Consider the following 21928-nt stretch of genomic DNA (forward strand, 5'->3'; position numbering starts at 1 on the left):
GTACGCACGTGAGTACCGTTTTAGCTGCATATGTTTTCTGAACTTCGCTTTAAAAAGTTTTTCAATTAAGAAACTTTCAGGCTGTCACCGTGTTGGTTTCAGAGTCATATACATATAGCCACTGATTAAACACGTATTTATCACATGTACTGTATACGTTACTTTGTTCTACTATTTCAGTAGTTTTCAACCTTTTTCATACTGCGACCCATTTTAACAACCCAATGTAACTAACGACCCCCTTCCAAAAACTTTGATTCAGGCATATGTAATACATTTGTGTATGCGCAATAGCACAAAAAGAACATAATTAAAAATAACCTAAATTATGATACCACTCTGTTGAAAAAATACTCATTTATTGAGTAGGCACTTACTATTTGGCATTCTCGTAGTAGTGATTGGTATTTAATTGTCGTCTTTGTGACCCCCAGAGAAAAGGCAAACGACCCACCCGGGGGTCGCGACCCCGAGGTTGAAAACCACTGTACTATTTGATTGATTTATTCTTGCTATATCCTAAGCAAAAGTCCATTAAATCAACAAAGGTTTTATTTCGTAGTAATATAATTAATGATTACAAAGTATTGTTATCAAATAAACGTCTCTTTGCTTCATGTCGAATAATAATTAATTATTATGAAGAACACAATCCCCAACTACAATTATTTTGCGTCGTGTACTAGCGTTTACTTAACACCTGTGCAGCAAGTGAGATGCGGTGTCGATATAAAAGCAAAGAATTTGATAAAGCAAATGGTTACTTGACAATCAAAATGTAACTTTAGAACGGACACCTTGTTCATCAAAAAACTTGGCTGATCCTTGCGAAACAAAAAAGCGGGTGATACGGCTTTACAAAATTGTTGTTTACGTAGTTCTAAAATCGTCCACAACAAATTGCCAGCTACTGTTCGTATAAACTAGAGAAAACAATTCATTTCTAGGCGTTTTAAAGCTATTCTGAGATGTAAAAGAGTAAGACTTTTGCGCTTCGCGCATTTTGGGCTGCGTTGGCAAACACGAAAATTTCAGATCGGGCGTGCAGAAATTTTCAAACCTCTCAACACAAAACTAAACGCCCCAGAAAACAAGGTTGATATATAGAGCACAAAACAATTGTAACATTATTATTGGTTTAAAATAGTTTACAATGCGTACCTTTGGAAAATATTCTGCGAACGCCCCTGAACTACTAATGACGCATGCTGTATGTTTGCTTATTTAGGTTGGTGTAATTGAAATTTCGCTTGTTTGTGATGCTAACGCAACAATTACAGTTAAACATTCTGTTCTGAAGGTTATTTCTTTGATTTTCACAGAGTTTTTTCTCATATAAACTAAGTGACTGTAAAAGCTGTTGTAACCAAAGATTAATAGCTCGCTATTTGAATGTGAGTTAACACTAAACTTGTGCCTCTTTGTAAATTTCGTGTGTCCTCTCTTAAATGCTAGCTACGGGCCTGCCTAAATCGAGATTTTCGTTAAATGAAATCCGTCAAAAAGTTGCGTGAACGAGAGTTTGTATTTTGAAGTAATTCACCAGGTCGGGATGGCACACGAATGAAATGAAGGTCAACAAACCGCAGACTCTAGGTACGGCCAAACGTAAAAAAATTTGAAACATACAGAAAACAAACTAATAACAAAAGTTGTTGCCCATCCTTGAACGGTCTAGGCTTTAGGGTTATGTACAACGCAATAAGAAAGCTCAGATAAAAACAAGTACTACAACAGGAACGGAAAATACTGAATACACATTCACCTAATAGAATCATTAAGTTATTGTGGAAGCGGCCAAAAACGGGGTACAGGCCACCAGCAAATGTGGTTATTGGATAATATTTAAGGCAGTAACGGTCATAGTGCAATATAAAAATAAAATCCGTTAATAGGTACTCATACTTGCGTCCCCAGTCGTGAATTCCACTGGCCTGAAAAAGTACAACTGCTACCGAAACTGGAGCTATGAAAAGTGCAAAATTTTTCTGTTTTTTGACGACAGGGTATTTCATATGTTGAAACCAAATTCAATAACTTTTGAACCGTGCAAAACATAGTCAATAGCTGAAGGTTTTTCCTCAAAAGTGAGGCGACGCTATTCTTTTTCATCATTACGCTTTGTGCGTGAAAAGTAGAACTAATAGTGGGAAGGTGAAACCTACATATTGGAAGATTAACCACTTAAACTACTGAAAATAAGTTCTCCTCAAAGAGACGTTTCATCCATAAAAACAGCCTTTTCTACATCCACAGGAAAAAGATCGAGAGTTTCGCGCAGAGTATCCAAAACTCCAGAATGGGATGTAGTACTATCTTGTTCTGAGTTGACGTTGGCCGTTTCAAGAGCGGGCGGAAAAAGGTTTTGAACATCAACGATGGTGTTGTGGACAAGTTCTTTTTCAACCTCATCAAGAACATTGTTTATCGTCATAGTTACACTATCATCCTGGATGGATGTTACTATATCATGCAACTGGTCTGATGAAGTAACTTCTGGCAAATCTAGAAGATTGGAAACCTCATGATCAAGATTCTTATGAACAGGGTCAACAAAAGATTCAGGCAAGAGAGCATTGGATTTGGTTACAACAATGCTGGTTTCGTTATCGGGCAAAGGTTTTAAAAATGGAACACTTCCACTTAAATTTATTAAACTTTGAACTGCTGCATTAACAAGATGTTCTGTGGTGTTGCACACGGCTGTTGCTATAGTAGAAAGATTATCTACGTTTGAAGAATTCTGTGAACACAACGGAGTGCTGCTGCGGCTGCTTTCCGGAGACAACTCAATGGAAAGCGTTTCACTGATTATCTCGTCTTCATCACATAGAGTCTCGTTGCAAGTTAGATCAATAGATTGTAACCTGTTTGAAGCTCGAACCTTGGGTTCCGGGCTCTCAGTTCTGCTTTGGGTTGCCCCAATAAGAGCAATGTTTTGATTCTGCGTTTCGGACAATGCAGCTATGCTAAAATCAAGCTTTTGTTCTGAATATTTGTTTGAAGCAAGATCACATAAAGAGTACTTTTTTCCAAGAAGTCTCCCATTAGACTTTGCTGATCTGGATTCTTGAGATGACCGCTTGATCTGCTTGGCTAATGGCGATGAATCCCTGGAAGAATTTTTTCTCTTTGATTTCTCCTTCGATGTCCCTTTGGCTTTGAAAATTTTTCCTGAAATATTATTTACAACAGTCTTCCGTGCCACAGCAGTCTCAAAGATGGTGCGAGATGGTGCAGCAGAACTGCCACGTAATGGAGTACGACTTCTCGATTGCTGCAAGCGGTCGCAATTGTCACCGGAAACCGTATCCTCCTCTTCGCTACCATCTGATCCTTGAAGCAAAGCTGTTTTTCTTCGAGCTTGCCTCTCTTTTTGTCTCTGAGAAAACCTTAAAAAAACATTTTTCTTTAGAACAATGCCCCCACAACCGAGAACCGACCAAACCAGCGTTCAATGAAGTTTGTATGTATTTAATTTGAAAGCATTAAGTTTCGCATAAGAACTCCAGAACAAACTGTTAGTCAAAAGGGTGGGTGAAGTATCCTCAATTACCTTATGCGCTTTGTATCATCACCAATTGATAGCTGTACATCTTCATCTGAATCGCTACCATCAGCATCAACATCAACATTGATCGGAGATGTACTTGTGCTACAATAACAAAAAACATGTTCGAAAACTATAAAACTGACTTATTTAAAAAAAAATTAGATTGCTGTGGTATGCACCTGTGTGATTGTCTATCCTGAGCCTCGGAACTACTTAGTCTGCGAGTGAGACTAGATCTTCTTAGCTTTCGTTGCTTCTTCTTCGTCTGCAAGGGAGCTTTAACTTTCGCTCTATCACTGGAAACGTGGTGAGACTTTTGCAGTTTAGAGAAAGCTTGGGGCCTCAAGGAACTGAAACTACGACGTTGCTTTTCAAGTTCAGCCTTTCCATTCCTGCAAGTACGCTTGGGTCGTGATCTCACTCTGGAAGGGATGTCATCACTGAATTCATACACCTCATCTGCTTCTTTCTTAAATTCTCTTGCTTGTTTAGCATCACGCATGATCTCCGCTGTCTTATGCCACATTCGACGATAACCGGGAACAACTTCAGTATCTGAAGATTTAGGAACCATTTGTCATGTTTAAACAAATAATTTATCACAGATATTTTAAAAGCATGCTTCTGAAAGACATGGGAAATTGAAATCTTGTATCACAAAGCAACAACAATAATTCAAAAAAAACTTATACTTGTGTGGTAAAAAGTTGGGTTCCAACCATGAACAGTACCAAAGTTAGTAACACATAGGACGAATTCAATGCAACCAAATCGAACTACAGAGCCATGATGAAGTATAGCAGGGCCTGCTCATATAAAAAAAATCTTTAGGGAAGTGCTGTAAAAATTAGACTAAATATTTATATATACATTAATTGTTGTTATAAATATTTCCATCTTACCTTCCCAACCACTCACTACATCTTCACTTTTGTTATCACAAGAGCAATTTGCATGACTATTATTTTCTGACTGATTGTCCGAGATTGACACTGAGGAAACTGTTGCCTTATCAGCATTCAGTTTGCAGCTTGATAAATCTACAAGATAAAATCAGTTTTCCTCCTATGTGAAAAAGTATTTCCTATGGACGCAGACAGATTGTATGAAAGTTGACAGAAATGGTAACTACCTTGTCTGAGCAACAGAGCTTTCTTCGTGGAACGAGTGACCGAAGACCGAGCATGACGCTGAAGATAACGCTGTCTTCTCTCACATCGCTTGTGTAAGCTAACGATATCATTGCCGTATTTAATTCCATCAACGACGCATTCACCATAGCATATCAGTTCATATTGTTCCGCAAACTAATCAGATAAAGTACGCAAAAGAATAAATAACGCACAGATATGAAGAAGTTACGAGTGCAAAAACCATAGCCTTGGTAAGGTAAAATAGAAGATTTTGGAGGAGAGGGGTAATTTGTCATTTGAATATATTTTTTAGGTATAGTGTTTAACAAAACTCAAACACCGCATTTACCACCACATGAGCCCACTATGGAAATGGTAAGTGCAAGCCTACTTGCCAGTAATAATCAAAAATTCACTTTTGATATGGTTTGATAAGACATTTCATGCCTCTAATTTCCAACAATGTATCTGTCCAAACGTAATTACCTTCGGGAAATAGAAAAAAATACGAGCTGTTTTGTGATATTTTTTTGAAAGCTCAAATTGGTGACTGAACAAAGGTAAATAACACTATGGGAATGATTTTTTGTTTCCACTAAGTTTCATAACATGTACTAAAATAATAATAATTGTCGTATGTACCGAGAACAAGGAAAAAGATATAAAAACAGGTAAATTACCGTTTTTAGATGATGACTTTATACCAGATATTCAAATGCTTCCAAATATAAGATACAAAAAGTATAACAATAAAGATTGATTTTTAGAAAGGCAGCGGCACATACTCAATATAATCATTAATTTAACCGTCAGTTTCATAAATTCAATTTTTGCCATTTTGCAATGTTATCATGGAATTAACCTAAAGGCCGCTTTGCCACATAAAAAATATCATTTATGCATTTTTGTAGCTTTTGGAAAATACACTTCAAGACAAATGCCTTTTCGATCTTGGATCAGAATTTACAACTGTTTCATCAACATTAACGATTATTTTAATCTATCAAGTTGTTCTTACTATAAATGGATTTAAATACACTAAAAAATAGTAATAACATTATTTTAAAGTTTAAACTTTGGCGCAAGCTTTTGTTAACAAATTAGGTTTTGGGGTCATAAATGTGATTTAGATTGCATTTCAAATTCCTCAATATAGTTTGGACCAGGTTCGTCATTATCCTCCAATATTTCGATGCCTTTCCTGCTCAAGTAAGTTTCAATGAACAGCTTTGGACTTTTCTATCCACGGGAAACCCGAGTAATGTTATTTGCAGAATAGCACTCACAATATACTGTTCTTCAAATTTAAATAACACAGACCTCTCTAAATACTACTAGAGGGCTAAGAGCACTAAGAGATCCAAGGGGTAAATACAGGCTAGAGGAATTAATACATCTATGGGTAAACTGATTAGGCAAAAACGCAAGGTAAGCGGATAGGGAGCGTATATTTTACTGGTAAAGCAAAGTTGTGAAGTAATGTTTTATTTACCATATTTTCTTTAAGAGGATTCCAACATAACACGTGGAAGCTTCGATTAGTGTGACTCACTCAATCACTCATAATATCATAACGAAGGGTCTGTAACTGCCTTTTCGCGCAAAAAGATTAAGTTTAATTGGTGCCATGGTCATACCAAAATGTCATCGCAGTTCCCAGCCTCTTGTTTTTATGGATATTTTCATCTAATTTAATAAAACCTGGATAACTTAAATATCAAATAACTCCCCTAAATTAGTGTGTTTCGGTTGCTTTGAAATGAAATGTTTTCCTTGTGATTGAGTTTTTTAGATATTGTCTGCTCCAGAAAAAATATTGGAACGGTTTTCAATATCAACTATACACAAATTAGCTCACATACTCAAAGAATGCCACCCCAATCTACCTTGTTGTAAAAAAGTTGAGCATGCTGTTCTAAAACAAAGTTGCATTTCTTGAACTTATTCAAATCCAGACCGCAGCTGTTTGATGACCCAATCAAAAGAGACCTGTGAACATGTCAAAAGGGCATGTTGCAAAAAGTATTTCATTTCATCACTCGAATATAGCAGTCGCCATCAATATTTATTGCATTTTCTGTAATGTAGAAGTCATGTATGACATAATACCTGTGATACATGTTGGCTTTCTTTTTAGAAGGAGGGTGATAAAATGCAGCATGGCTTGGAAACATGGGATGGTTTTCTTCTACACTTTGATCCTGCGCACAAGTTGGACATGTCCTCCCTCCAATAGTAGACGGCAGTTCCACAAAATGTTCAGTAACATTAGGAGAGTTGCAAGCTTCCTTTTCAATCGCTGATGCTTCCATTTTAACTGGTAAATTATTTTCAGTGTCTTCTTTAGAAGCTCCATTACCATTGCCACTAATTTTTTCTATTTTTGTCTCGGTGATATCCTAGTAACACAAAAATGTTAACCAATGTTAATAAGAACTTGTTAAAACACAGGCTACTGCATTCAGCCAGTGCTAACTTAATTGAAACTTACGTCGTTTGAAAGTATTTGCTGAAGTCTTTGCACAGCAAGAACCTTAATCAGACTCTGGTCATATTCAGAAATATTAACATCATCAGATGTGGCAAGACGGGAAGCAAATTTAAGAAGATTCTTTGTTAAAGTATCATCTGTTTTAACTGTGAGTTCTGGGGAATTAATGACTAAATGATAATTATTAAGTAAATGACAATAAAGCAGGTTTAAACATGAGGTAGATGATAAAATTTACAAGTCTAATGTTTATTACTTTTTTGAGTTTAATGTTTAACAAGTTTTGAAAGTTGCAAACCTGGCTTTTTTACTCCTGATGTCAATGTATCATCCTGAGATGTGCTATCAAGCTCGGATATCATGCTAAGAGAACTGGATGAAGAATTGTGTGTACACCTGTCATCATCTGAAAATTCTTAACTACTTAGTACAAAATTCCACAAAGTTTGGGGAAATATTTAATCTCGGTACGCTGAGTGAGTATGATAATTAAATACCCTACATCAGGGGTGTTCAAATAATTTCTGGCATGATCCACCACAACCAAACCTGACAACATGATGATCCACTAAATACGAATAGTAAACATATTGGACATGCTTTAATTTTAATGGTGCTTTATTTATGTAAATGTACCCTACATTGTAGGGCCTACAGCCCTACAATATATTTATAACTTTGTAAAAGTCCAAAGTGAAGTGTGTTATAGCTGCAAGATTGTTTCAAGACTACATTGGAAGATCCAGACAAAAAGTTGAAAAGATCCGGATCCGGATCGAGATCCGCCATTTGAACACCCCTGCCCTACATTATGATCAAGGTAACCTATTATGCTATTCTATCTCACACCATTACCACTTGTTTAAAATTAAACAGTTTTCTAACCTGCCACGATTAAATCTTTTGAATTTTCGTTCAAGTTACCATTCATTTTAGCCCAGAACGAACCTTCTTGGTCAGTTGATTCCAGTTCATTGGATTTGTCTGCATAACATGTGCTAATACTTTGGAAAAAATTTCTAGCAATATCATTTGACTTTTGTGATATCTTTGGTGAGTTAGAATTTCCAAAAAGTTTTGGTTTCAGCTGAGGTTCGACAGAACCATTACGAAGCAACAGTTTTTCCAAGGGTCCAGGCTTTGGTTTAATTTTAAGAGGTATGCCTTCTTTGGAACAAATCTCCAGTTTGGTAAAGGGCGTGTCTCGATCTGGCAAAACTACAGGTCTATACACAGTAAAACCATCACCGAGTTTAGTTTGCTTCAAATTTGACTCAGCAGGTGGTGAAGCGGGGTCAGAATTGCGTCGTTTCAACGGAATGTGTATAACCGCCGGGGTAACGGATTTTACCCCTTCATATGATACAGTTCTCATGTGAGCTCTTTCCGAACTTTGATTTGATAGATCTACAGTGGCAGTGTTGTTTGAACCAATTACATCGGTTAGATTGTTTGTGGATTTTGTCAAGTCATTTGATTGTCTTTGACATGATTCTTGAGCAATCTCCTTCAGTAGTTTGGGTTCGAATGTAGTAGAAGCATTCAAATTTGTGGTTTGTGATGTTGTGTTTGAAGATGTGGCATTTATTATAGGGTTGACTGTTTCAGAACAACAGTATTCTGAACGGGCAGGATAACAGTATGCGGACTCACAATCCATCTTAGAAACACCTTGTGGAGATAGAACTGTGTCCTCATCACTGACTTGGGATAAAATTGTGAAGCCAAGTTTCTTTTTTATTTTGTTTTTCTCCAGTGTAAGAGCAATATCCGCTTGGAGACGCACCACGGTCTGCAGCCAATCCTCCTGTTCTTTTTCAGTTGCATGGGACTCCTTATCAGATGCATAATCCTTCTGTATCCTCCACGAATCAGTGCTGGGATTGTGCAGAGTGCTTTTAGCGTTGTGGTTTGTGATTGTTTGCGCAAGTCGGAAGTTTGGTGGAATATCCAATCCAAAATGTATCAAATCTTCCACAGACGGGGGTGGAGGAGGAGCGATGGGATGATTGTAATGATCTTTGATAGATCTGGGAACCTTTGTTGTTGGTCTGGTGATGGAGGTGTATCTCGGCTTAAATGTTCTGGGAAAAAGTAACAAAAATAGTTATCATTATTAATGTAAATTATTCGTTGAAACTCAGCTGGTTCACAATGGAGTTGCATTTAATAAATGTCCAAATATTTGATGGACATGCAGAAATATTAAACACGGTAATAACTTTATCATGATTTACATAATTATCAGTGCAGATATTATTTACCGATGCCCCCTTTTCATGAAGTTGATTTTTATTTCATCAGGGTCAATTCTACATTTGAAAAGGTCATGAATCCTGCTACGTTCTGACAGGGTGTTATGGTGCGGATCGAGCTAAAATAAACAACAATTGCAATGTTTATGAAAATACAGTGGCAGGGAATCAATGTGAAAATAATATTATGAAATACAAGCCTCAACATACAGTATTCATAAGTGCATTAATGATGCAGATTACAAAAAAGGACATGGCAAATGTTTCTGCACGTCGTATTGCAACATGAAAGTAAAAAATTGTAAGTTTCCAACATTTTTTAGAAAACACCATGCATTATAAATTGCCTATAGTGCTAATTCTTGTTTAATGACACCTGTTGCAAAGTCCTGTTTGCAGACCATACGTTTAGCATAAAAATAACTTCGCTTATAGTGAATTTGTGTATAAAAACACTTTGATTGCAGTGACACAACATTTATCAAAAAGGTGCATACAATAACGGCCATAAATAAGTTAAGCACACTGAGATTACAAAAAATGGAAATGCACTTAATTTTATGCATATGCAAGCCTATTGACTATTGATTTATTAAAAGACTATTGAGTGGGTTTTGTTTCTGTGATGTAATAGGAATTCACTTTGGTAGTTGCTACGTTAGTTCTAAAGCTAAGCTGTTTCGTTTTTGTGATCTTACATAATTGCGTTCTATGCTATAGGACTATAGGTTAATTACTGTAGAGTATTTTGTTGATAAGTAATAAAAAGCAAAGTCTGAAAACTGACACAACAGGGAGATTGGTTAAAATGTTTACGAAAACAAACATTGACGTTTATAGTATAATGGTTTGTTTATTCGTTTATAGTGACACTTTTTAGAGGTCACTTATGGTGTCACTACAGACAATTTCTACCACAGAATGACAGTGCTTCATGTGAAACAAACCATTTTTCTTTCTGGGTGATTAGGACACATCCATCTTCCGGTGGGGGGATTAGTAAGCGGAGGATCAAGGCAATCTAAATGGAAAACTAAGGAGCAATAGTCGCACTGGATTAAAGGTGCAGCTCTACAGGACCTAAAAATATCAGAAAACAAAATACAGAATATGAGAAAACTACCAGTATCACAGTTTGCCATCAATTTATAAGACTACTTTATATCACACTGGAACAAGATGTTTGTTCATCAATCAGTTTTCAGTTGGACAACATTAAGATGTTGTAACAATCAGCACAGTTCATTTCATGACTATAAGTCAATAGTAATTTAATAATACCTGGAACACACAAAACATAATCTAGCGGGCAGTGGCACTAAGCCTTGGTTGTCTAGTTCATGTGTTTGAGTTTTCCTTGGTTTGTTGTTTCCTTTTTCGTTAACTTTCTTCCTTTTTGTTCCTGCACAACAATTTATTTTATTTTTATTTAATAAATATCAATTTGAACAAACAATTTAAAACATAGAAAGAAATATACAAGGTCACTAGACTACAACTAGGGTCACCTTTGCAGGATCAATAAAACCGATTATAACATATGTAACACATGTCACATCTATTTCCAACACTGAGGTCTGAAGAGAGACCTCGTGGACAATACATAATAATATTATATGTCAGTCTGAGTATATGTAAATACTTAAGCATAAAAGCACCCAAAGTTAAACTATCATGAAAGAGCTGTATATAATTTGCAGCTGTTGTCACAAACCTTACTTAAAACCAAGAGCATCTGGCTTTCATAAATGGCAGTTTTATATAGATCAGGGCTTCCCAAACCATGGGTTGCGATCCCGTTTGGGGTCGTGAAACAAATTCAATCTTAATGAATTGAATTGTTTTTTGTTAAGTTTTTATTCGCTTTACTGTTTCCATTACGCAGTTCTTTTATTACTGCAGGCTACAGCTACTGTTCTTTGAAGGACTGTGTGCATTTGTACCATTTTGCCTTAGACAAAAACACCACTTGAGGTTTGCAATGAGACGTTTATTGTTTTAATATCTTTAACGTGTAGGCTACCAATGAAGGGGTCGCAAAGAAATTTCTATTCTTAAATGGGGTCACAGAACTAAAAAGTTTGAGAAGCCCTGATATAGATGACTAGACATAGTAAGAATGTGAAACATCACAAGACTTATCATATCAACACAAATACTCACAAGTACTTATTTCAGTGTAAAAAGATGATTATATACTGTACTTGAAAACTTCCAAACTGATAACTGAAGTTAAGCTAAAACCAACTGAGTTTAGCAAAACAAATAAAAAATTGGTGTCACCAAAATGTGCAAATTATGCTAACCTGGCAGGGAAGTATGAAGTCTGTATTCTTGGGGTAATTCAAAAAGTGATGTATTGTCTAAGCAGGCTGCGGCAATAAGAACAGAAAATGGATTTGACCAATCAGTTTCCATAGTATAGTTTTCTGCACACTCCTTAAACAGAATTCAAATCAGTTACAATAAAGTGTATCAAAATAATAATAATTGTCAGTATAGTTTTAAAAATTTCTTATTCCAACTAAAACACTTACTTCTAAAATTGCCTTTTGTCCCCTTGTTGTTGCTTTAATAACAGTTTTTCTCCAGTCCTTATCAGCAACCATAGATGGTTCTGATGCTCTTCGATTTTCAACCTTTGCACTTGTTTTACTTGCATTCGGATTCTGGCTTTGGTTCGACTTCCTCCTTCCAGTTGATGGTGGTGGTGATTTTTTAGGAGAAGCGCTAATAAAAATGTCATGTTTTATTTAGGTCATTATCGTTGAAGTCAAGAAATTTCCCTGAGTGTAGCACACCTCGTTATTTTATGCAAATGGTCATACATTTATCACCTTATTTGAAACATACCATTTGGCTTGATCAAAATTTGTCAACGGTGTGTTGGTTGTCAACAGATTTGTGGAAACTACTTGTGACATCAAATTTAATGTGTTTTTGTTCTTTTTCAGCATTTCGCTTTGTGGCGTTGGTAGGTGACCAAATTTCTCTTGGTATTGTTTTAAAATGCCCATTGCATTTTTTGTAAGAGTGTGTCTGTGATGATCATCCTGCAGAATAAAAGAGCAGTGTGTGAGACATTCAATGTTAATGTTATGTAAGTAGCTGTCTCAATCCAATCTGCACAAATCCAACCTTGACATTGCCGGTAACAATGCAACGGTGACAAGCCCATTCTCCAGGTGGAACTTTGTCTTCATCCAGCGGTGGATTGCTGAAACAGAAGGAGCATGATGATTTGTACAATATCCCACTCATAATAAATACATTTACAATTAATTAACAAAATCTGTATAAAGGGTCATTTCATTGTAACAGGAACAAGAAGTTCAACGTCTGAAACCACCCAATGTTTTGTAAGCGCAAAATCTAAAAACAAAAAGACTTTAATATGCTATAACAAACAAGAGTTGAAACCAATAACAAAAATGATTAAGGTAATTTGCAATGACAATTGCGTAAAAGTTGTGACTGTAACAAAACTATATTCTTGGTGAAACTTCTTCACATTTCTTATTTCCTTTCTATTCTTAAGCAAAAAAATCTCTGCATCAATACTTTACTGTCCTTTAAGCTGAAGGTCAAAAAGTTTTTGCCCTTTACTCAAAACCCGATAATATGACCTTAAAATTTTTAACTTTTTACTTTGTCAAATTAGTTTTAAAAAATAGTCTGGAATCACTAAAGCTAGTACCAAATAAGGTGATACCAACCAACGTTCCCACTACAATATAATTACATGACCCTAAAAGGCATACATATTTGCGATACCTATTAAGTTTACAGTTTAATGAACAACATATGATAAATTACAAACATTATTTGGGACTAAGATAGCATGATAACACAATTTACATGCTATAGAGCAAATCTATTGGTAATTTGTACATGTCACAACTAATGCGGAACTCAACTTCAAAGGGTTTTTGGGCATTATGCAGGAAAAAGCACTATCAACTTAGTTACTTGTTTACACTTCGTTTACATGAGCTGGACTACTACAACACTTTTCCTGAAACTTGAAACACCGCAGCATGACAAGTAGTAAAGGAAGCAGTTCAGCGCGTTGTCTAGACTAAGGATGTTTGTCAGTCGAAGAGCATTTATGCACCAAGCAACTTGCAGGATTGAGTGTAGGAAATAAGGTACCTTTGAAGGTTATTACACACCTTATTCAACATTTATCCTCCCTTAACAACAAAAAACTATATACAAAGCACTTTATTGCAAATTTGAAGTAAAATTAACTTCATTTATTATTTTATATTTCCAGCATTACCTGTACAGTTTGCATATTTAAACTTTATATACAGTACCTACAGACAATATCTAAATTGGTCACAGCATAAGAAAATCAACAAAATCAACAACTAACAAAGAAATTTAGTGACCAACATCTTCATAACTGAACATGACTCACCAGCATTGAAGATGAAATGCAGCAGGACAACAATCACAACAAAGCAGATCACCTCCTTCACCGCAAGCATCACACGTCTCATGGTTGCAACGACGTCGCCACATTTCCCGCTCAGCAGCTCGACGACGACGTTCTTCACGAGCACCTTCTTCACTAAATGGCGGAGCTATCAATTCTTGGATCTTCTGTGAAGTTGAAAAACGAATATTTGGTTGCATGTTTACAATGGTTGCATGTTTACTATTAAACCAATAGATACCTCTTCTATAATACTAGTAAACTACTAATATTAATAAATATAATACTCTCATACATATCTACCATAATACAGTAAGTAAAAGAAATTAGAGTTTAGAAAACAGCTAAGCATTACAGTTGTTCACAGTTACAAGTTACATATTTTTTAATAAACATACCTCCATCAGACCACCTGTATAATCAATGTCATAACAAACTGTTGTATGAGCCATATCCCTAGTTCAGCTTTGCAAATCAACCACAAATTATTATCAACAAAATAAGATCACATAGGTTACCTACCCAAATATCTTATTACATCATAAATTATAAGTATTCTAAAAAATATATATATTGTGAATAGTGGAAACTGTGGAATAATGCAATCACTTAATAATAAAAACGATGCATAATTCCATAACAATATGGTAGAAATTGATAATGGTGAAAGAAATTTCAACAAAACCAATATATAAACAGTCTATATACTCTGCTATGGTTACAGGAAATGCTGCTTTTCCACGGTCAGTTTGGCATCCATTAAACATCAACACTTCTTGGAACATGTATTATCACATGAGCCAACTAAGTAATAAGCATAAGTATACCTGTTAAAAAAAACTTTATGAACCAAAACGCCAAGTTCGTTTTTTGCAACCTTAACCCTAATGTAAATATCACACTATAGCCGATTCTGCATAAAGTCAATCAGTGCAAGTTTATTGAAACTATTTCTTTTAGTCAAATACATTCAGCTGAAATTAAAAACCTATAACCAAAATCATTGAATTAAACTTTATCTCATTTTGTTATTCTGTTGTTGTTAAGACAAACCTCTTAAACTAACAACATGTGCAATGCAGTTCTCCATCAGTAATTGATGTGCAGTAGGTCTACAGCATTTATGACAAACTAACATTGTTTTATCATGTACAATGTCCATACACCAGAGTTTCTCAAACTGTGGAATGCAACCCAATTTGCGCCCTTTTATTTCCGGCGTGCACAGGCAATTGCTCCGAAGGAGAACCGGTGAGCAACAAGAGTTCATGGTGTGTAAAACTGTGCGCTGGTGAGCACCAAAGAAAACTTTTTCACTAGGCAGATGAGCCTAAACAATCTTGGGTCTCTTTTTTCTATAAGACTTTACTCACCAGTCAAAATCCGAATAGCTTAAAAGATATAACCACAAGATAGAAGTCAAATAGTTAACCATTGAAAATTATCCCCAAATTTATGACTAGCTTAGATTTAAAGAATATAGCCACCAAGTGCCTACATGATATGTGTATATGTTAGCGGAAAAACAATAACGCGAGTTGTCAATTAAAAACCAAAGTATTGGTTTCGGTCTAGCCCTAGCCGCCAGGTATTTGGTAGGTGACAGATAAACATTACTGTTTGCAAATTGAATGACGTATGTAGAATATAGCCTATATAGATTGTTTTTTAAGAGAATGTGAACATCGACTTATAGAGTATACGTAATATGGTGGCTATTCTAATTTGTTTTCTAGAACAAATCTAGGCTAGTTGTATAACCTATAGGTCTCCAATGCAAAAATGTTGCATAAAAATTTAGAACGTTAAAATTTCAAAGGCAGATAGGGCAGTCTGGCTTAAAAACTGCACCTTAAGTTTACATTTCAAAAATTCTTGAATTGTGCAGGTTTATAGCAGCCTGTCTGGAAAGCTTGTATCCAGACTGCATAGTTTAGCATAGGTGCACTCAATACTGCTTTATAAGAGTTTCAGTGCCGCACTTTAGGCACATTATTTTGCACTTAATGACTTGTACAGAACTTCTGTGCATCTAATTCTCAATTGATTTAAAGATTGAATAAGTTAAACTGTGTACATTACCATGTAATTGTACACCTAAGCGCGCACTTCCTTTGCATCTGAATAATTTTGACATCTTATATGCAAGTGCACAACCAGATGACGCCACAGTTTGAGTAGCCAGGGTCTAGTATACGAAGGCAACCTGTGGTTGTGCACTTGTACACTAGACCCCATTTTTGAGCACTGCACTTGCATTTTTGGTTGTTTGGTGCAACCAAGATCTCGCTGAATACATCCATACTCTGCAGTTTGCGTTTATATCATACACCGCAGGTGTCTGACGTGAAAAAGTAGTGAATGTCTCCACGCTACTGGAGTAAAAAGATTTATCAGCTTTGACTTTTCTCACAACTGAAGAAAATGACAGTTTTCAACGAGAAATTGTGCGTGCAAAGACACAAATTTTGGGGAGATGCCGTGCACTGAAGCCACAACTCTTTGTTTCTTTTTTTATAAATTAGTGTTCAAACAACCAGTTTTTGTTTGTTTGTTTATTATAGCTTGTTGAGAAAATAAAAAAGTTAGGAGTACACGTTGATCAACCTCGTGCTTGCAGCTGTCACACTTTTCACTGTAGGCCTTTGTGACATACGGGTAGCGACAAGGTATCATAAAACTGTGTCAAAAGAAACACACGGTCTACAAAGATTACAAGTGCAGCCAAATTCCTTTAAGTCTCACTTATCTCTTGAAAGAATGTTACTTAAGAACTTGACAGTGGCAGGTATAAGCAGGTTGAAACCAATGGCCTTAAAATCGGCTTAAAATCTCTGAACCAGAAATTGGTTGCAGACTTGTGGTTGAAAATAATAATCAGAGTTTTAATAGGCTACTAGGCTAGCGTGGCGTAAAATATAGACACTAATTCACTATACATAGGCCTAAATCTCGCTCCGCCAAAATGCAAACTTTCTATACAGGCACTGCAGTCAACCATCACATCGCTGACCATGCGGGTCTTGTCTAGGCCTACTCTAGTAGTCGCCAGTCTAGTGCATAAGTGGGCACACAACTTGTCTATGCGCATTACTCTACTCCTGTACATTTCAACAATAAACTGTTAACTGATTCAAGGTTTCCATTTATCATCATACAAGAAAATACAATCATAACATTTCACACCAACTCAACCAAACATCTTAAAACGTTGGCCATCATTATTTTCCAATACTAGGTTATGAAATCACCATTAAAAGCGCCACAATTGCGGGAAGAAAACATAAAACAATCAAAAAATGTCGCCACCTTGTGTACGATGATTGTGATAAACTATAATCTCGGTTCAATAAGTATTTTAAAAGCTGTATATTTTCAGTTGGAGTTGAGGTCTTTAATAATAAATTTCTTAAAAGTGTGCGATATAAAATTCCAGTACAAATATAAACGAAATAGAATTTTCTAATGCAATAAACTAAAACAAAAAATGAAAACAATACTACAGGAAATAAGCAAACTGGAAATACTCAAAAAGATGCGTGTGTTCATTTCAAATAAACGCCTTCTTTCGTAAGCATATCGGTTTCAAAAAATATTTTTCAAAATATTTTTTACGTTGAAAGATATTGACTTCGACTTGACTCGAGTAACAATTCGAAATGACTCGACTTGATTCGATTCAGAAATAAATGACTTGGTTAAAACCCTACTGACAGCACGCAAGAACTACGGAGTTTGAACCTTTTAACAGATTAATTTAATGAAGAAACTGTGTTAAAAACCACCTCTTCAGATCTTGCTTTAAAAGTTACAGAAAAAGAGCAGAAACTCTTTGAAAAAAACAATCGCTATAACTTGGATATTATTGTCATTTCTTCAACAAAACGCGGTAGCTATGGAACTGTTCATCTGGCTGACGGGTGGAAACTTTCTTTGATTACTTCAATTAGGCTTACCATACGTCCCGTTTTAGCCGGGACAGTCCCGGTTTTTAAGGCTTTGTCCCGGCGTCCCGGTCAGTCAACCAAAAGTCCCGCTTTGGTATTTAGCCAGCCAGCATTGGCCTACGCTACACAAATATTAGCATGCTGTGATTAGTCTGTTTAGCCAACTAATTAATGCTCAATAATTTCAACTTTCTAACAGTCTTGATTTAAAAATGCAATTAATAGTACAGTAATGGCCAAGGTATTTATTGGATCGACCGCCATTTAAAAGTCTATCGAGATAAGCAGACACTTCTAGTCGCGAGGACACGCGTTTTCATGAAGGTCTAGTAACAATATGGTGGCGTCGTGAATTAACTTGCCAGGCTGGGCAGAATGTTGCTCATGGGTATTTTGCCTGATATCATTCCAGCCGTTGTGTCAAGACTTTTGTAAATGTAAATGTTAACATCGCTGTTTGAAAGAGAGATCGAGAAATCTTTAAATCTTCTTTTACGTCTTTTTTGTGGATTAGCGTAATCAAGAATTTTTTACTATGCAGTAGATTTTGGCGTGTAAGCATTTTTATACCACAATGGTTTGGGCACAATGTCACCACAGCTGCATTTAATGCTTGATAAGTCATTTACCTTAAAAACGTCCGTTTCATTAGCTTCTAAAATTTACCTTTCGCGCGACTCTTTTTTCGGGCGCTGACCGGGTGGTATTACAGTCGACAATGATGTTGAGTCTTCACTTCGTTCTCGTTTGTCGGCTCTTTCTGGTTCTTCTCTGGATGGGCATTGGAATCATAATAAATCGATGGGGAGGTGGCATGCGGTGTACGATTAATTATTATCAATCTGGATGCCGAGCAGGTTGGACAGTTGGTGACCGATTTGGCGTTCTATCGTGCGGTTTTCCAAAGACAGAACCTTGTTTTCAATTTTGTCCTTGCAAAATGGGGTCAAAGGTTTTAAATAAAACAAGTTCGCATACACGGGAATATTGAGTATGTTATAACCGCCGTGTAGTGACGCTGATCATCGAACGCAACCGGCATAAACGTTCGTTTAACATTGTAAGTAACGTGGCAAACTGCTGTGCTTAACTCTTCATTAATGAAGAATTTTGCCTCGCCTTGGCGAAGTAGAAAAATAAACTAGACTCATTGTATTGCTCCCAAACACGGAAATCTTTAGTAAAAGGCGATATTTTATTGCGGAAAAACAACACAGAAAGAGAAATATGTACAAGGCAAACTTTTCCAAAATCTACTTGCAAAATACTTCAATTGAACATGTCGGTGATGGTAATTGATTTAAACAAATGACAATAACAATAACACAGATCTCGAAATCTTAGTGATGCCACATTCGTAAATTGTAAGCAGGTACGATAAAGGTTGTACATCGCAAGCAACAATTACAACAAAGTTTATCTAGAATTTACAAAGGTTCTAATTCATAAACAGTTTGATAATGACGTCCAAGCAACGGGACTAGCGTGGTCATTTTTCATCAAAAGCTATGGTAGGGGTGGCGTGAAATACTTTTGCATTGCAGCACACAGTTTTTCAATTTGCTGTTTATAGGGGCCTTCATTTCGCCGGTCCCATGTGCGTCTAGCATACACGGTCCTCTTAATAGACCGGATAATTTCGTCAGGGTTAAAAGTTTGGCTTTCAAACAAAATCGCGTTCCTATGTTTCCAAATTTTTTGTTTTACCACTGTTAGCCAATAGGTTAACATGTCTGCGGACTCGAAATCTGGGCCACCTATTCCGTCAAAGTTGGTTATTGTGGTTGGATCGAACTTAATATCGTCCCTACCAGTAAAAATTTGCGCAACGCCGGAAGCACATTCCCAAATAGTGCTTATTTTTTTACATTTTACTATCGTGTGCAGCACCGAGTCGGGGCCGTTGGCGCAAAAACGACATGCTGTTTCCGTGTAGGGGACAAAGTTGGTCATATCACCTCGAGTAGGTAAATCATTCCATATTACTCTGTAGTTGAAAGTTTTTTGGGCGTTGGAGAGAATTGCGTTGTGTACTCTGGGCCATGTCGACCGCTCTGGTGGAGTCAAATACAACTGCGGGGCACTTTCGCGTATGATACGCTGGTATATTTTTTTAACCTTTCCGCTTACGATCTCTTTCAGTGGGATACGGTGCTTTCTGATTATTTCGAGCATGTGCTCATAATAAATCGATGGGTAGGTGGCATGCGGTATACGATTATCAATCTGGATGCCGAGGAGGTTGGACAGTTGGTGACCGATTTGGTGTTCAATCGTGCGGTTTTCCAACGACAGAACCTTGTTTTCTATTTTGTCCCTGCAAAATGGGGTCAAAGGTTTTAAATAAAACAAATCCGCATACACGGGAATATTAATTATGTCATAACCGCCGTAATCTCTGGGTCTTTGAAGAACTTCGATGTCTGCGAACGTATTATTACTCGTCAAAATGTACCTTTCAATTGTCCTGTTTATGGTCTCGGCTGTCTTGGTCGTTATGGGCTGGCTGAAGGCGTTGTATGAAATTAAAGGGAGTAATTTACTTCGAACCAATATGCACTTGGCATCAAAGGTGGAATGTACTTTTTTAAGGCGGGTCGCTTCTTTTTTGAGGTTTTCTAACGGTCGTGACCAACTTGTGGTAGGGTCGTAAGTTCCTATTGTTGTTCCTAATAATTGGAGGTGAGAGTTTGTCCACTGTATTGGTGGCAGTTGCGTCGTGGTATTTGGTTTGATTTCTGGGGTAAGGCCTTTGGTTTTTGAGATATTGATTTTTAGGCCAGAGGCTTCGCTGAAATCATCCAGTAGGTTAAAAGTCTTTTCGGCGGAGTACGCATCTTTGAGGGTGAAGGTGGTGTCGTCTGCATACGCGACGCATTTCGTACAGTACTTTGGGGTGGGACCCAAACCGTCTATTTCGACCGAGCTATTAATTGCGCATATTAGCGGTTCCACTGCCAATATGAAAAGGTATAAACTTAGCGGGTCTCCTTGTCTGACTCCTTTTTTTAAATGAAAAGGTTCAGATAAAAAAACGTTGTTGATTATCCTGGATTTCGCGTCAGAATACAAGTTTTTAACGGCAAGTAGGAAGCGAGAAGGAAAATGCATTCGTTCAAGCACCTTAAAGAGCCATGCGTGGTTGATTGAATCGAAGGCTTTTAAGAAGTCAATCGATATGAACAAATGGTTTTGGCCTTCATTTCTACTTTTTTCATACAGATCGCGAATCTTGATGATGGCGTCGTGGATCGATTTGTGGGGTTTTGCAAATTGGTTCTGGTGCGTAATATTGTTTAGTTTGCCTTTTAAACGGTTAGTTAAAATTTTCGTGTAAAGTTTTAGATCGCAATTTAATAGCGATATTGGGCGGTAATTGCTGAGGTCATTCGTAGGTCCTTTCTTATGGATTAAAGTTATAACACCTTCTTTGTTTTCCTTAGTCGTACTTGCGTCCCTAAACCACGTTTTGATTATTTCAAGCAAGCCACCACCTATGATGTCCCAACATTGGACGTAAAACTCAATGCTGAGACCATCTGGGCCAGGTGTTTTGCCTTTTTTCATTTGTGTTAGTGCGGTGAATATTTCTTGGTCGCTAATTTCAGCGTCTAACGTCTCTCTTTCGGAGGGCGATAAATGGGCCTTTAAATGTTTCAAGAAAAAACGTTGTTTCTCTTCAGACGTTACTTCTTTCGAGTAAAGTTTGTTATAAAATTTACGGGTTTCTTTTAAAATCGATGGGGGCGAAATGTGCTTTACACCTTCCGAGTCGGTTACTTCGGTAATTCGGGTTGACTTCCTATCTTGCATGAATCTTTGAAAAAATTGCTTGGTCGGAGTATCCAAGTTTCTTTGCAAACTTTTACGCAATTTCTTATCAGCGGCTTTTCGTTGGAAATCAGCCAGTGACTTCTTGGCGGCTAGGTAATCGTCGTAATTACATTTTGCTTGGGATAATCGTTCACAAACTAATTTATAATCGTTTTCAAGGCGAGTTTCTTCTTCCCTAGTTTCTTGATTTCTCCTGTGATTTTGATTATCAGGTCTTTAATCCTGTTTTTAATTTCTACCCACCATGCGGATAAGTCTGGAATGAGTAAGGGGT

At 36.7% G+C, this 21928-nt stretch overlaps 1 protein-coding gene across 2 annotated transcripts; it reads right to left on the reverse strand.

Moving 5' to 3' along the window:
• Positions 1-1506: 1506 nt before the first annotated feature.
• LOC143462983 (PHD finger protein 12-like) lies at positions 1507-14426 on the reverse strand. Of its 2 annotated transcripts, XM_076961321.1 has the most exons (20): positions 14272-14426; positions 13856-14040; positions 12571-12649; positions 12286-12485; positions 11970-12162; positions 11739-11871; positions 10714-10834; positions 10380-10512; positions 9442-9551; positions 8063-9261; positions 7476-7583; positions 7178-7332; positions 6796-7085; positions 6573-6675; positions 4686-4860; positions 4456-4593; positions 4246-4359; positions 3733-4108; positions 3557-3655; positions 1507-3392 (listed from the first exon to the last, which is right to left on the reverse strand). In XM_076961321.1, exons 1-20 carry the CDS (start codon positions 14323-14325, stop codon positions 2210-2212), a joined length of 5148 nt encoding a protein of 1715 aa, XP_076817436.1. In that variant the 5' UTR covers positions 14326-14426; the 3' UTR covers positions 1507-2209. The 2 variants fall into 2 exon arrangements, with proteins under 2 accessions (XP_076817436.1, XP_076817437.1); XM_076961322.1 differs by lacking the exon at positions 14272-14426 and having other exon boundaries at positions 12571-13584; positions 13856-13995.
• Between the last annotated feature and the right edge of the window lie 7502 nt (positions 14427-21928).

This window comes from Clavelina lepadiformis, chromosome 6, assembly GCF_947623445.1.
Source record: "Clavelina lepadiformis chromosome 6, kaClaLepa1.1, whole genome shotgun sequence".
Lineage (NCBI taxonomy): Eukaryota > Metazoa > Chordata > Ascidiacea > Aplousobranchia > Clavelinidae > Clavelina > Clavelina lepadiformis.

Bases quoted from the DNA above. Each gene is read 5' to 3' on its own strand.
- LOC143462983 (XM_076961321.1), bottom strand. From the start codon at position 14,325: ATGGCTCATACAACAGTTTGTTATGACATTGATTATACAGGTGGTCTG. The intron at 14,041-14,271 runs GTATGTTTATTA...TCAACTTCACAG, and splicing joins ATACAGGTGGTCTGATGGAG to AAGATCCAAGAATTGATAGC. The intron at 4,360-4,455 runs GTAAGATGGAAA...TTATATGAGCAG, and splicing joins TGTAGTGAGTGGTTGGGAAG to GCCCTGCTATACTTCATCAT.